General features: G+C 35.9%; 2 protein-coding genes across 3 annotated transcripts; both read right to left on the bottom strand.

Moving 5' to 3' along the window:
• Positions 1 to 1688: 1688 nt before the first annotated feature.
• LOC115722633 (chaperone protein dnaJ 49) lies at positions 1689 to 3990 on the bottom strand. Of its 2 annotated transcripts, none has more exons than XM_030651892.2 (3): positions 3857 to 3990; positions 2531 to 3591; positions 1689 to 2104 (listed from the first exon to the last, which is right to left on the bottom strand). In XM_030651892.2, exon 2 carries the CDS (start codon positions 3576 to 3578, stop codon positions 2532 to 2534), a length of 1047 nt encoding a protein of 348 aa, XP_030507752.2. In that variant the 5' UTR covers positions 3579 to 3591; positions 3857 to 3990; the 3' UTR covers positions 1689 to 2104; position 2531. The 2 variants fall into 2 exon arrangements, with proteins under 2 accessions (XP_030507752.2, XP_030507753.2); XM_030651893.2 differs by having other exon boundaries at positions 1689 to 2412.
• A 3616-nt stretch (positions 3991 to 7606) lies between these two features.
• On the bottom strand, positions 7607 to 13536 carry LOC115723187 (uncharacterized). Its single transcript, XM_030652622.2, has 9 exons — positions 11954 to 13536; positions 10486 to 11208; positions 9881 to 10372; positions 9513 to 9604; positions 9304 to 9391; positions 9093 to 9207; positions 8850 to 8976; positions 8577 to 8751; positions 7607 to 8466 (listed from the first exon to the last, which is right to left on the bottom strand). Exons 1-9 carry the CDS (start codon positions 13448 to 13450, stop codon positions 7777 to 7779), a joined length of 3999 nt encoding a protein of 1332 aa, XP_030508482.2. The 5' UTR covers positions 13451 to 13536; the 3' UTR covers positions 7607 to 7776.
• Between the last annotated feature and the right edge of the window lie 2575 nt (positions 13537 to 16111).

The raw sequence follows: 16111 nt of genomic DNA on the forward strand, positions 1-16111 counted from the left end.
GTTTTGTGAAAAATAGGAAAGGCAAATTCCTTGAAAAAGCTGTCATCAACGGAGACCACACCTCTCTTCCTCTCTGTTCTCTTTTTCTATATGTTTCTTTCAATTGTTTTGTTCTTTAAAGCCCTCAATCCAAATTATCAAAGCTTTTTTCAGTTTCCCTCTTCTCACCTTTTCTATATGTTTCCTTCAAATTTGAATTGTTTTTTTTTTGCATAAGATTTTTTTTTTTTTTGAGATGGTTAATGAAACACCTTTCACAGAGCTATCTATCTAGAAAACATTATAGGAGGTTCTTAGCTACCAATCAGGATTTCGAGATTGATACCTTTGTCTCCCTCTCCACTCGTGGTTTTAGCAAAAATTAATGATATTTGTAGCATTCCACGCTGTAGTGCATTCGTGTTTTTGTTACTCTCCGTATCAAATCGGTTGTTTAACTTTATTTTTGCCCTCGTGTTCTATAAAAAGAAAATATTAATTCAAATATTAATAGGATTTGTTTTATTATTATTATTTTATTATATATAAATAATATTTTATTATTTTATTAAATGTAAATAAAAAGTCACCATGAATTTCTTATAAACCAAGAATTTAATTATATAGGCACACTTTATATAGAATACATATTTTTAAATATATATATACAATTAATATTTTAATGTAAAAAATAATTTAAAAATCTGATACATATAATACAAATATATTTTAAAACTTACTATATCAAATGTATATTCCCATTTTATTTATAAGAAATTTTTAATTTAAAACAAAATTAAACAATTCTTTATACATACATTTTTTTTCTTCTTTTGAATTTGTTATTTTTTGTTGTATTTATTTTAATTTGTTGTTGTAGACATAAGGCAACAATAATTTATTTTATTTTGTGATTAGTCACGTGAAAAAAAAAATTAATGAATATTAAATAATTCAATATTAAAAAATAATCAATTCAATTCACTCTTTTGCAAATTTGATTGGATTAGATTTGAATTATTATACAGATTAAATTTGATCCAAAATACGAAATTCGCACTATGAACAAAGTAGTGCATACTGAATTGAATTAGCACCCTAGTAGCAAAATGTAGTTAAGGAATTGGATAATTGGTGACAAAACTCTTTTAGATTTTTATACATTTCACCCCAATATTTTTACTTTATTTTTATTTATTTATTTTTATAGCAATATCTCCTTAACTTCACTATTGATAACAAATTTGAAGCGTCAATTAAATTTCACCATTAAATGTCAATAGAAAATGCCGCTATGTATACCTGCACATACGTGACACTAAAATCTCAAAACTAATAAAAACATGCCATGCATACACGGGTATGCACAATGACAATCCAATCAGCATTTAACAGTGAGAATTAACTAACGCCTCAAATTTATAAACAAAAGTGAAGTTAAAAAGTATTGCCACAAAAAAAAATAAATTAAACGTATAAAATTAAAACATAAAAAGATTTAACTGCGAATTACCCATTACCCAAATGAATAATGTTTGAGCTAAAATAGCTAATCATCTTATTCATCTAATGGAGAGTAAATTTTGACATCTTAACCTATATTTTTAGGTATTAGCTATTTTACTAGTGCACAGTAGAAATGACAAAATAATCGTCATAAAAATCGTAATCTTTATAGTACAGCCAAATGAACATCCCTCTTCAACTCATTGACAAAAAAGACTTAGTATTAAATATAAATCAATATAATAAAGGACCATGGAATGAAAGCCAGGATCAACTTTAGTTAAAATCTTATAAACAATGACACAGAAAAGAAAAAAAATAATAAACATAAAAATCTGTATCAAATATCAGATTGTTCAACTTGTGTTATATGTGGTGCCTATAATGGGTTTATGGGTATTCTCAAGGAGCAAGTATACAAATTTCACCACATCCACTAAGCAAGTGATAAGGTGCTCATCAAAACCCTCTTTTACCACGATTCTGTATTAGCTGCATGGAGTGGAAAAAAGGTCCAAAAACTGAAACTCAACTTTGAATCCATAGCTATTACTTCAAGCTCCAGCTTCATCATCATCATCATCACTAAAAACTATACCAAATCTAGTCATAATAGTCCCTGTTTTATTTTTATTTGAGGGATAAAATTGTGTCAATTCAACTGCTTAATCTTGTAATATCAGCATACTATACAATAATCTTCCTCACAGCAGTGTAAGCAAATAATAATAAACACATACATACAAATCCTTGAAAGAGAAAAAAAGAAGTGTCTGAAATGTCCTAAATCTAAAACCGGCATTGAGTAAATAAGCATAAGGACATTCATTATGTTCTCTGGCCCAGCCTTGCAATTTAAAGATACTAATTCAATATTAAACATACAGGGTGGGTGACTTCACTTGAAAGACATTATCAGATATAAACCTGGATCCAAAATCAAAGATGAGCACCAAATAATGAACCATTTTGCAGATAAAGCATTACCAAAGCTTCCCAAACATAATTAATAAGTTTTACATACTGAAAAACATATCATGCTTACCTCACGCTAATCCAAGGTTATGTAGCTTGTTACAGTGGGGTGTAGGATGATTCTTATTCCAGTGCCGTCTTTGAAGCTCTACCTGGCAGTAGCGCAGAAGAATACTTTTATAATCTTTGATCACACTATCTTCAATATCACTCCGAGCAGAACTTCCAATAGGATAATTATTGTCGAATGCTGTGGACTTAACATAAAATTCCACACCATATTTCTCAGTTGTCTTGGGAACTTGATAGGAGTAATTCTTGTGCAGTGAATATTCAGGCTCTGAAAATGGCAGATATGCAAGCAATATAATGAGCAAAAAGGGCAATATTTGAAGAAGGAGCATGAAATTAAGTCCTCCCCCATGAAACTCTTCCCTCGGTTGTTGACCGCCCATTCCTCGGGCCCTATAAACATGACTAGCTCGAAACATTTCACTCTGACCAAAGAATGCCCTGAATATTTCATTAGGGTCAAACTCATCCTCAAAAATGTCCTGCTCAGTTCGCCTCCGCCGTCGCCTTACATTGTTGTGTTGTTGGTTATACTCAAATTCATCAACCAATCCAGTCTGATCATACTGTCTCCTTGATTCACCATCACTCAAACACCTAAAGGCTTTGCTCACTGTCTTAAACGCCTCTTCCGATCCAGGAGCCTTGTTTTTGTCAGGATGAACTTTCAGAGACAATTTCCTATAAGCCTTTCTAATTTCCTCAACTGAACAAGTCTTCTCCACACCAAGAACAGCATAATAGTCTTTATTTTTCCTTATCTGCCTAATCAACTGAACATGTTCCTCAGAATAATTTCTCTCCCTAGTATTAAGCGGGTCAAACTCATTCTTAATCTCACCTACACTTCTCCCATTTCTAGACTCTGAAGGAGACTCAGAAGAACCAAGCTTCTCACAAGCAGCCAAAAGCTCGGCAACTGGCAAATCACCATTGAGACGCTGAGCAATTTTAATGAATTTCAAAGCACGTCTTTTGTCACCTGAGCTAATTGCTTCTTCAGCAATGCGAACACATCTCAGTGCTTCATCCTTGTTACCATCCATAACAGACCACTCACTGAAAAAAAAACCCCAATTCACAAAATGCGATCTTTTCAAAACATGATTCACAAAGCATAGAAACCCTATAAATTAATTCCATAAATCTGATTCTAATTCAAAATTCAGAAACAAAGAGGACTGTGAGAGTCCATATATATCAAAATCAAATTTATTAGGGTTTGATTGATCAGAGTAAGAATTGTAATAATTACCATATGATTTCAAATACGAAATAGGTAAATCAAATAAAAATAGTCTAAACAGAGAAGAAGAAGGGTTACCAGCTAATAAGATTGGGAGGAGAGCTCAGAGCCTGAAAGTAGAGAGAGAAAGCATAGAGAGAGAAAGAGATGAGAATAAGAAAATGGGTTTAGTTTATTTAGTTCCGTATTCACTATACGGTGGTACGTCACTCAAGAAATGATAGTCCACGACCGAATAAGATCGTGCCACGTGTTGAGAATAACAATTTCAATGGGCTAATATGGGTTAAGAGCAGAGAGAACTCCAGCCCGGTTAATGATGGTCCACATAACATTTGTACCGACAACTTCCTTTTGGGGGATAGTTTCATTAATACCCCGAAAAGTCAAAACAATTACAAAAATATGAATTTTAAATATTGTTAGAGCAATGCTAAAAGACACCAATAGTGCCTATCACCCTCTTATGTATCAATATCGTTATTGGTCTAACTAAGTATCGGGTCCTATATAGTTTAATGTAATAACTTTAAGATAATATCGCTAGCCAATTGTAAGGTGACACATCTAGAAGGTGATAGGCACTAATGATGCCTAATAGCAATACTTATATTGTTACTGCTTACAAATTTCTATTTACGAAAAATACAGACTACTGAGGGGTTATTTGACTTCATAACTTAAAAACTATTTTCAGTTTTCAAAAACAGTATAGATTTTAAAGACTAATAAGGGATCGTTTGGCCAAAATTTTTAAAAACAGTTTTTATAAAACTAGAAACATAAAACATCAAAATGTTATTTTCTATTTTCAAAAACAATTTTTAACATATAATATTTTACATTTTTGCTCAGATACCCAAATCCGAACTACGACTCAGACCCCGACTCGAACCTGACCCCCGACCTCGACCCGTACCCGGACTCGAAACCAGACACTGAACTTGGACCTCGACCCTAACCCAAACCCCGACACCAGACTTCAATCTGGACTCGGACCCTCGACCATGGACCCAAACCCGGACTTAGCCTCGGACCCAGCCCCGGACTTGCCCTCGGACCTAGTCCCGGACTTGGCCCCAAACCTCGAACCCCAACCCAGACCCCGACCCTGACCCTAACCCGGACCCCGACCCTAACCCTGACCCCGACCCGAAAACCGAACACCAACCCCGACCTCGATCCCGACCTGAACCTCGATTCCAAACTCTAACCTCGGACTCAGACTCGATTCCGGACCCCAAACCTGGGGCTAGGTCCGAGGTGCTAGGTTGGGTCAGGTCCAAGGTCGGTGTCCGGGTTAGGGTCCGGGGTACGGAGTTCGGGTTTGGGTCTGGGTCCGGGTCTGAATCCGATGTCTGGGCCTCAGTCTTGTCCAATTTTGGGTACGAGTCCAAGTCCGAGGTTTGGTCCGGGGTCAAGGTTTGGGTGCGGGGTCCGACGTCCAGGATTAGGGCCAGTAAAGCATATGACAGCTTGGATCATTGCATAAGGCCCCTTATATTAAAAGACCTCATTTTTTTTATCATCTCTTTATATATATAATATAATAAATATTTTTTTTATATGTATAGTATACAAAATAAATGTTCATAAGAACAAAGCACTTACAAAAAAAAAAAAAAGATATTGGCGGCTAAACCACCTTAACTTTACGGTTTGTAACAGTTAACCACAAAAATTAAAATTTTGGCGGCATAACTACCTAAACTCTGGTTCCGTTTTATTTTGTACCCCTCCGTCCAAAAATCACTGTTAAGTGTCATGGTGGACTGTCCACGTGTACACACTTGTACGCATAACAAATTTTTAGTGGTCCACGTAATATTAGTTTTAAAATATTATAAAAATAATCTAAAAATTATAAAAATAAATAAATTATAAAAAATATTTTATTTTGTTTTTTTGTTTTGTTTTTTTTTTCTTTTCTTCTTCTTCTTTTGTTGCGTGCAAGACCAAACCCCACAACCGAAACCCTAGCCCTCCTCTTTGTGTGGCAGCCTTCCCCAACTCTGGAGGAGCTATCATCGGCAATCCTCAATCCAAACGGGCCATTATTATCCCCAACTCCGAGAAACCCAAACCCCCAATAACATTCCCTCTCATGTGATCCCCCAAACGGGCCCTCCTCTTTGTCGTCTCTCTCTTTCTCATTGACGGAAAGAGAAAACACAGGTCAACGCAGGTCGACAGAGGTTGGAGCTTCAGACGGGCTTCGATCGACGGTGATGAGGGCTTCGCCTGGTGCTCTCCGTCCATCGTAGAGAGAGAATGGAGAGTTTAGTTTTTGAGGGCACCGAAGCTCACCACGAGCTTCATCTCCATTTGGACAGCGTCGGTGTGCAATAGAAAGGTGTGTGTGTGTGTGTGTGTGTGTGTGTGTGTGTGTGAGAGAGAGAGAGAGAGAGAGAGAGAGAGAGAGAGAGAGAGAGAGAGAGAGAGAGAGAGAGAGAGAAGACATGGTAGGGTTGGGGGCTTTGGTCTTGCACGCAACAAAAGAAGAAGAGGAAAAGAAAAAAAAAGAAAATAATTTTTTTATAATTTATTTATTTTATAATTTTTAAATTATTTTTTTTTTAAAAAAAAAAAAGAAAAGGAAAAAGTAAAAAAAAATATTTTTAATTTTTGATTTTTTTTAAATATTTATAATTATTTTTTTAAGATTAATATTACGTGGACCACTAAAAACTTGCCGCGTGTACAAGTGTGTACACATGGACAGTCCACCATGGTACTTAACTGTGATTTTTGGACGGAGAGGTGTAGGGCAAAAAGGAACCAGGGTTTAGGTAGTTATGCCGCTAAAATTTTAGTTTTTGTAGTTAACTGTTACAAACTGTAAAATTTAGGTGGTTTAGCCGCCAATATCCAAAAATAAAAAAATATGATAAAACTTTGTAGTCTCAATACACAGGATTTTAAAAATTTTCCTTATTTTAGAATTTATGAAGTTTTGATTGATATTTTTTTTTTTTTAATAAAAGACTTAATTTTATTTTTTCGCCCAAGGCCCCCAAACCGCTTGGGCTAGCCTTATCCAGGGTCTGTGGTCCATGTCCAGGTCTAGGTTTGGGTCGGGGTCTGGGGTTCGGGGTCCGAGGTCAAGCTCTGGGATCCAGTCCGGGGTAAAATAAGTTCATGTCATGGTATGGTGTAGTAATATTTATTTATTTATTTTTATTTTTTTAGTATAAAAAACTCAAAAAAATAGTTTTAAATAATCTGGGTCAAACACAATTAATTTTTTAAAATAACAAAAAACTGTAATCTATTCTCAGTTTTGAAAACATAATTCTGAAAACTGAAAACACAGCCAAACAGATATTTTCATGTTATTCTTGTGTTGTAATATTTTTATGTTAGTGTTTATTGTTTTCCCTTGTTATTTGTTTGTTGTTTTGATATTGTTTTTCTTTTATTTTTATGTTGTTTTTATAGGATACTGTAAAATTGTAATTAAAGAAAATAAAAAATTATAAAATTAAATTATTAAAAAAAATTATTTAACCATAAAATATTAAAATTTTGCCAAAAATAATACTGTGTAAACTTTCCATTTTCTTTTCGTGCCTGTAGTTTTATTTTATTTTAGTTTTTTTGACACTTGTGGAGGCATTTTATTTTATTATTAGACTATGTCTATGATCTTTTTTCCTTTTATTTGACCATATCATTTTAACAAAAAATGCCCTTAAATTTTTATGTACAACAATTTCTTAAGTTCCCTTTAACTTAAATTTATTTTTGAACTTTGTGACATTTTTCTCAACTTTTGTCAATTAGTTGACAATTGAAGACAAAATGAAATCCATGAAAAAAGAGGTGAAATGAAAGGAAATGTGGGATTTTATATACTTTCACTTTTCAAGAAGAAAAGATTATACAACAGCCTTGATTATCAATTTTTCAATCATTATGTAATCTACAGTTAAATTGATATCTAACTGTGAGAGCTTGTGATCAAACCTTCAATGGCTACTAGACTTATATAGCAGACCTCAGTTCAATTCATCATCAGAATCAAAGTTGTGTCTTTTCCTCAATGATTCCAATACTTGTTGAGGATTATCAACTCTGGAAGTGTTTTCTTTCTCACAAGATTTGAGTTTAGGTACACTTTTAGCAGTTAAAGGAGGTGACACTATTCCTTTGTTTAGTTCCTTGAGCACAGACCGAGCTGTGGCGGCAGCTGTTGCATCTGCCATTGCTGATGCAAGCTTTCCATTATCTTGAACTTGTTTACCATCTCCAACTTGAACAGGATCAGGTGAACGAAAGCTACAACTCGCGTTTTTATTGTTGGCAACAGCCTCAGCAGCTGTTAACTTGGTCTTCCCCGCTTCATACTTTTGCATATCATACATGATCTCTTTCTGAAGTTGTTTATCAGCAACTAATATTTCATCAATCTCGTTTTTGTAATCCTTGAGAAGAACACGGAGGCATTCCATGAGCGAACCTATAAGTGGACTGTTTCTGCTTTCCAATAGCCTCTTCAACTCTATGAAGATGGGAATCATGTTCTGGATAAGACCCTTTTTGACTGCTTGTGTTATGGCCCTTCCTCTAGCTGCTGCAGCAGCAGATGCTGAACCATCTCCATCTTCTTCGACCTCTGCAGAATCCAATGATGGTCCACGGTTCGCCTGTATTCTGATTTCTTTGCAAGCTAGAATGTGGAAAGTATCCTAATTTCTCAAAAGAGATTAGTATATAACAAACTTAATTTAAACCCCTTCAGAGAGAAAAATGAACCTCAAATTTACAGGTATTGTTTGAGTAGGCAAAGAACCTTTACCTGAAGAACTGAGTGTCCAGTGACATCATCTATATTTAGAGCACCATCAGATGCTGCAGCAAGAATCTCTGCACATAGCTTTGCGAAAGTCGCCAAAAGGTGCTCTGGCGCCATTTGTTTGAGCAAAGAAACATAAACGTGCATTCTTTTAGACCTTGATCTCTCATCATTTCCTCTGAAAAGTAGTAAAATGCGGAGACGAGATGTAGTTATGTGTTGCATTTTGAAAAGTTGATTTCTATTCTAGTTCAATATAGACAGTTAGACACCAACCTGATGGAAAAAAGTCGACTTTCAGTTCGGGAGCCATGTGAATCAGTATGTCCACTGTGAGCGTGGCAGTCATTCAGAACAAAGATGGCTTCTATGAAACTATTGTAAGCAATGAGGGGTGCCTTGACTGCAGAAACATGCACATAAGGATCAAAGCCCTGTCAAATAGATGTGAAAGCACATTCCCAATTTCCATAAACTTAAAATATGGCAGTCAAAGAAAGCAATGTACAAATTTGCAACCTTTCAAAATATTCCCAAATAGGAAATCAGCAAGCTGCCTTATCTTTTCTGACTCATCAACAAGCGAGAGAAGAAATCTTAAGAACAGAACTCCTCTCCACTTCACGTAGTCCCTCTAAATAAAGGATAAGTAAAAACATGAATCGGCTTCTGCCTTGTCGTTAATCATCAACTTGCTAAGTAGGAAGAACATGAGAGAACAATAACATACCTGCAATAGTCTTGAAAGCAGTGTGAATGTCTGCCTTCTCACAAGTTCACATGGATCGCGGAGACATTTTGTGATCTTCGTTATATAACTGTTGATTTCAGTGCAAACTAGTTAGTGGAAAATAAGAAAGAAATATAATCAAAAGACAGTTCTTGTTGGCTAGCTTAGTGTCAAAGAGACCATTTGAAATTACTTTTAAAGTTTCTTACCAATCAACTAAAGCAGTATGGTGAATGCAAAAATCTGCCATGATTACTACCAAGTTATTACGGAGGGCTGCACAGTCACTCTTCTCAAGCTCCTACAAGAACAAATACCTTGAAATTTTAGTTAAAGAAGATACTAGGTACTGATGCTTAGTCAATAAGTGTAGGTGCCAATCAATTAGAGCAAGCATTTTTTTTTACAATGAATATACATATTAACAGCTGCTTGTCTCCATAAGTTTTGTTATTTTAATAGTTTTGATAGTATTTGTGAGCTATGGCTTGGAAATTAAATTTATTTTCTTTTTTTTACAGAAATACCACATGAGCTGTTTATAGAAGGAAAATGAGGCTGAAAATGATGAGCAAACCTGCATAAACAGAGGAATATATCTTTTTGCAAGTTTCCCATCTGCAAGACAAATCTTTCCCAAAGCCAACCATGACTGAATATATAAAGAAGGGGCTGCTTGCTTGAACAAGACCCTAGGGCCTAGTATTTTGTTCAATTTAGGATCAGGATTTTCTGATGTGATTATTGTATGTAAAAGTGGAATGATTGAGCTCATATCAGCAGCTGGACAATGAATAACCAAAGACCCAATTGTATAGACTGCCGTAACTGCTTTTGACAATGACCTAGCCATGGACTTCGCTTTTCTGCTCTTTCTAGTTGAACTTTTAGGTGTCATATAGCTGCCATTTTTGTTTGCTTCTGAATTTTCTGAGATGCATTTTTCTAAAATTTTAGAAGCTTTAGAGAGAAGCTGGTTCACCCATTTCATAACAAGTGAATCAGACTCGTTTGCACTTGAAGCCTTCCGCTTGCATAGTGTCTTAAGTGCCTTAACATGAGCTTTAACCTGAAAACAAAGGCGCCAGTTAGTTGCAGGTAATATTTTTAAAAAATGGCAACATTCTAAACAAAATAGAACCATCAATTCATACTGATGGTACAATTTGATGAACAAGGTACCTCTGTCAAATGCATATTGAACTTGTCAAGTTTTTTGAACAAATTATGGGCTAAATCTGCAGCTGGTTCAGGGGGCAGCACAATAGAAACATTGGAAATTGTTTGCAATAAAAAAACACGATCCCCAGCCCAAGCAACAGAATTCGCTTCTACATCCTCTTCATCATCATAGATTTCTCCTAGTGTATCAGGACTCGTAATATTTACTCCCATGTCATCCTTGTCAAGAAGCTCCCAATGATGGTGGAGGAACTCCCAGTCTACAGCTTTAGCAACGTACGCTGACACCTCCGACAAAACAAACCAAGCACCAGGGGGAGCCGTCCACTTTTCTATTGGCAGACAATATCTTGACCAAAGAGACTCAGACATTTGTATGATTGTCTGAAGAGCTTTAGCAATTTTGGGCTTTAACTTATTCTTTTTGCCAAGGTTTGTGCATATTTTCTTTACCCAAGGTGCCACCTCTCCATGGCAAATCTCTCTTAGAAGACCTAGAACACCTTCAGGGAATAACAACTCAAAATCCTCTTCAAAACTGCAGATACTGCCTTTACTAGGGGGCAACTCAATTGATCCAGATCTACATATCCGTTCCAGTACCAGTTCCAGAAACAAGTTTTCACATTCTTCTTGTATGCTGGACTCATTATCAGTTATCAAGCGAGGAACAGAATGTAGCCACTCTCGAATCACACTTTCTTCTGGAGATGTTCTATAGGCCTACAATTTTTTTGAAAAAAATATTTCAAACATGAGATAAGAAACGAACACCATCTCTCAAAATGAGCAAGCGTACTAACTGAGAGATAGGAAGCAAAATGGAAATACAAAACTGTACACAGTACCAGACAATCAGCTAAGAAACACAAGAAAACAATAAAATGACGCCTTAAAATGGATTTACAAAACATTAACACGAAAAATAGAAATATTAACACTACAGTGACATAAGGTTTTGAAATTGTAACATGTGGTGCATATTAAGAAGTACCACCTCCTTAGTCTACCATGATGCATTTAGATTATCCAATGAAAATGACAAGAAGATACACCATTGTTCCAATCCAATCTTGAAAGAATTAAAACATAGACATTTCATTGATATCAAAGATATAATTACAAAGTTACAAACTTTTCGAGACAGTTTGGAGGTATCACCCTGAGTAATCTCTTACTCACTTTGTTACAAAAACTTCCTCTCCCTTCTTACAATTGATCGGCCCTCTATTATACTATGTCTCCCTTAAACTAGTTTAACACCTTAGGACTATATGATAGCTCACCTAAAGCCACTAAGAATTTGAAAACTCAGCCTCTAAAATCCTAATCAATTATACTAATGAGACTAATATTAACATAGAACAAACAGAAACATGATTATACTACACTTAAGAACGGAAATGCAAATCATAAGTGCATTAAGAAAAATTATGATATATGAAGTTATAACAAAAAATGTAAAAACCTCTGATAGAGCTGAAAGTGCAGCTTTCCGTATGCTAACAAGTGGATCTGAACAAGCCATTCCCATAGTCTTTAGCAAGGCTCCATGAAAGCCGCAGCCAAATAGACCTGTTAATTTCGCGACCAGAAGAAGTGCAGCCTTTCTTACCACTGCCTTCTCATCCGCACACCTTCTTCTCAGAAGTTCATTCACTCGACCCTCTCCTCCATTTCCAATCCCCAGAACTTCTTTCAACACACTCTGACTCCTACTATCACCTGACAAAACTCCCACGAGCTGAGACAAATTTGACAAAGCCCGAGATCGAATTCCAGCAACCACATCCGAACATCGCTGAATCAATGCCTCTAAACATTTCATACCCCATGAATCCTTTACTTCAGTTTTTGAATTCAGGCACAGTGGATCTTTCAATGATGTCACAAGCACCAGAATGAGGTCAGTTGCCAAGAGCCTCAAATTAGACTTTCCTTGACCCATTTTCATGACATACTCCACAAACCCAATTTGATTTTCGAATTCCAGGATTCGAACTATCTCCATTATCGAATCCACAGCCAAAGCCCGAGGCTCAGACTTCTCTGGCGCCTTTACAACCAAGTATTTGGGAAGATTCACCAATGCTTTCTTAACACCATCGGAAAGGTTCACTGCATCCGCCATTTGAATCGTTATAAATTCAAGAGCAAACGTCCTCGCCTGAGATTTAAACTGAAGAATCATAGGCGACAATGATTTCAACACCTCAGACGCCGAGTGCGCTTGGTCACCGTGCTCAGGCCTGAGGACTTCAAGCAAAATCTGTGAGCAGAATTTGCTCAATCTACCGTAGTTATCCAAATTACCACATACCTCAATCCCAAGCACTGGAATTTCAGCAACTGTTTGAATCAAAGACTTCAAAGTATCGGGAAATCGATCCAAATGTATCAAATTCATAACTTTTTCCAACTTTTTAAGCACAGTAAACAAAACCCTAAAATCAAACTCACTCTCTCCACTCTCATGATCTTCGTTGCAAGTACTCCGACCACGCTTCTTCGCTCCACGACCTCGGGGGCCCATTTTCCTCTTCCGGCTAGTCCCAATTTGAGAGCTCTGAGCCGATCCATTTGGGTCGGCCTGACCCGAGGGCCGATGCTTGAGACAGCGGCGAATAGAACGGAGAAGTGACAAGAATGCCATTGGAGTGAATAGAGTGAAAACAGGTGAATTGGGGAAAAGAAGCATTGAGAGATAGACCTGCGAAGCCGAGAGGGAAAAAGAAGATGAACCAGAATCCATGGCGGAAGCAAGAGCAGAAACGAGATTCGAGGGAGAAAGAGACTTGGAGGAGAGCTCGTCGTAGAAGCGGTCCATGGATTCAGAGTCATTGTGCAGAAGGGTTTGCAGGTCAGAGAGAGAGGAATCGGAGATAGATGGTGGTGGTTGTGAATTGCGAATATCTTCGAGCTCTTGTACTATTCGGGATATGACTTCCTCCATCGCCATTGCCATGGCTATTTCGGTCTGTGACTGAAAGCCCACTCCTTTACTTCATCGTTCAATGCCTTTTTGAAACTTTTATTTTCCCGCTTACCGCTCTTGAATTTTTTATATTATCCTTTTTCACCTCTTTGAAAAATAATTATTTACAATTAGATCCTTATTTATTATTAAGATTTAGCTACGTATTGTTTAATGTTTTAGTGTGAATGAGGGAGAGGATAGTTGTTTCTTTAGTGTTAGGAGTAAAGTGGACGATATCTGTTAATATTTTTTGTAATGACTATGAGGTCTAACTTTAATTTTATTTATAAACGCGTTTTTCAAAAAAAAAAGATATTAAAATTATTGTTTTATTATTTTTGATACAATTATATATTATTTTTAAAAGCTAATTAGGATTTTTGCTTAATGTGTTGTTGTGTTTTAGTCCTAATGTGAAGATTTAGCAGCGCCAGCGAGAGCAGATGGCTATCATGAGCTTTCTAGAAAGACTTTCATCTAAATTTGACTCTACAAAGTCACAAGTTCTTTCTGGGTTTGATGTCTCCTCTTTAAATAATGTCTTTAGTCACGTTCTTCATACATAAACTACTCAATTTGTTTCTATTAATAGCGCTTTGGCTAGTCATAATATTAATAATCATGCACCATTACAAAAGGAGGTAATTTACAAGGGCCAGACAATTGAACACCAAAATTCGAAAGTATTATGAAATTAGGCCACACCAAGTTTGAGTGCTAGAAGCTACAATTTAAAAATCAGCAAAAACACTATGTTAATATTGCAATCACTAGTGATAGATCTAACAAATTGGTCGTTATTTCTGCGGATGAATTTGCCAGTTCTCAAGGTACCAGGAATCACTCAAGTCTTCATCTCCTTTTGTCACTACAATTGTTGATTCATGTAAATCTAATGCGTGCCTTCTTTTCACCTCATCGAAATGGGTCATTGATTCTGGGGCTACATATCATATGACAGGTAATCCTAATCTGTTTTTACTCTTCAATCTTATAGTCCCAATTCTTCTGTTACATTAGGTTATGGTTCACCATCTTCTATTCTTGGATATGGCATTGTTACTCCTACACATTTACTTACTTTTTCATTACTCTTACATTTATCTAATTTATCCTTTAATTTAGTTTATGTTAGTCAACTCACTTATAATTTGAATTGTTGAATCTCTTTCTTTCCTGATCTTTGTTTATTTCAAGTTCTTATGACGAAGAAGATTATTAGTAAAGGACATGAATCTGGCAGCCTGTATGTTTTTTATCCACTACCCTCAACCCCTATTGCTTGTTTGAATTTTGCTTCTGATTTTGAGGTTCATTGTTGTTTGGGTTATCTATCCCTTTTGTTGCTCAAGAAACTTTGTCCCCAATATAGGAAAGTGTCCTCATTAGATTGTGAGTCATGTCAGTTTGTCAAATATCATCATGTTAGTTTGAGTCCTTAAGTCAATAAATGTGCTAGTGTTATGAGTTAGTTCATTCTGATATTTTGGGTCCTTCTCCTATGTTGTCTAAACTTGGGTTCAAGTATTTTGTTACTTTGTGGATGATTATTCTCATGTAACTTGGTTATTTAATAAAAAAATGTAATGAGTAATTTTTTATATTTTGTGCTTTTTGTGCTAAAATTCAAAATTAATTTAATGTGTCTATTCGTACTTTGGGAAGTGATATGTCAAAGAATATAAATCTGTTCAATTTCAATCTTATATGATCTCTATTGACATGCTTCATGAAACTTCTTGCGTTGATACTGCACCCCAAAATGGTGTAGCAGAATGTAAAAATAGACATCTTCTTGAAACTCCATGTGCCCTCTTGTTTCAAATGCAAGTTCCAGAATCTTTTTAGGTTGAAGCAGTTTCCACAACATGCTTTCTTATCAATCGCATGCCATCCTCTGTACTTAATGATGGGATCCCATTTAAAATTCTTTTTCTTGGTAAGTCATTATTTCCAGATGCTCCTCAGATATTTGGCAGTGTTTGTTTTGGTCGAGATGTTTGTCCACATGTTACCATTTTAGATCCTAAGTCATTAAAGTTTGTCTTTCTTGATTATTCTCGTCTTCGAAAAGGGTATAGGTGCTATTGTCCTGATCTTAACAAATGTCTTGTTTCTACTGATGTTACTTTTGTAAAAAATACACTTATTTTTCGTCTACATCTACTCCTACTCTCCAGGGGGAGGATGATGATTTGTCAATATATTCTATCACATCCTTTGTGTCTGACGTACATGTTCTGACGAGTCTCTTGTTTTTTCACCTGCCTCAATTATAGCTCCTGCAATGCTTACACCTCTTCCACCTCCTCCGCCTACTCTGCCTCCTATTATAGTGTACTCTAGGCATCCACCTCCTCCACCTCCTGTTTCATATCTTGCACTTGCTTCTTAGTCATTAAATCTAGAACCCAATGATGATCTTCCCATGGAACTACATAAAGGTAAACACAAATGTACCTATCTTATTAATCATTTGTCATTTTCTTCTTGCTCCTTTATTGCTTCTCTTGATTCTATCACTATTTTTAAAATTGCTCATGAAGCTATGTCTCATCCTTGTGGGCTTGCTACAATGAAAGAAGAGATGTATACTTTAATTGCGAATGGTACTTAGGACTTGATTAAATTACCTTCAAGAAAACGCGC

This window comes from Cannabis sativa, chromosome 9, assembly GCF_029168945.1.
Source record: "Cannabis sativa cultivar Pink pepper isolate KNU-18-1 chromosome 9, ASM2916894v1, whole genome shotgun sequence".
Classification (NCBI taxonomy): domain Eukaryota; kingdom Viridiplantae; phylum Streptophyta; class Magnoliopsida; order Rosales; family Cannabaceae; genus Cannabis; species Cannabis sativa.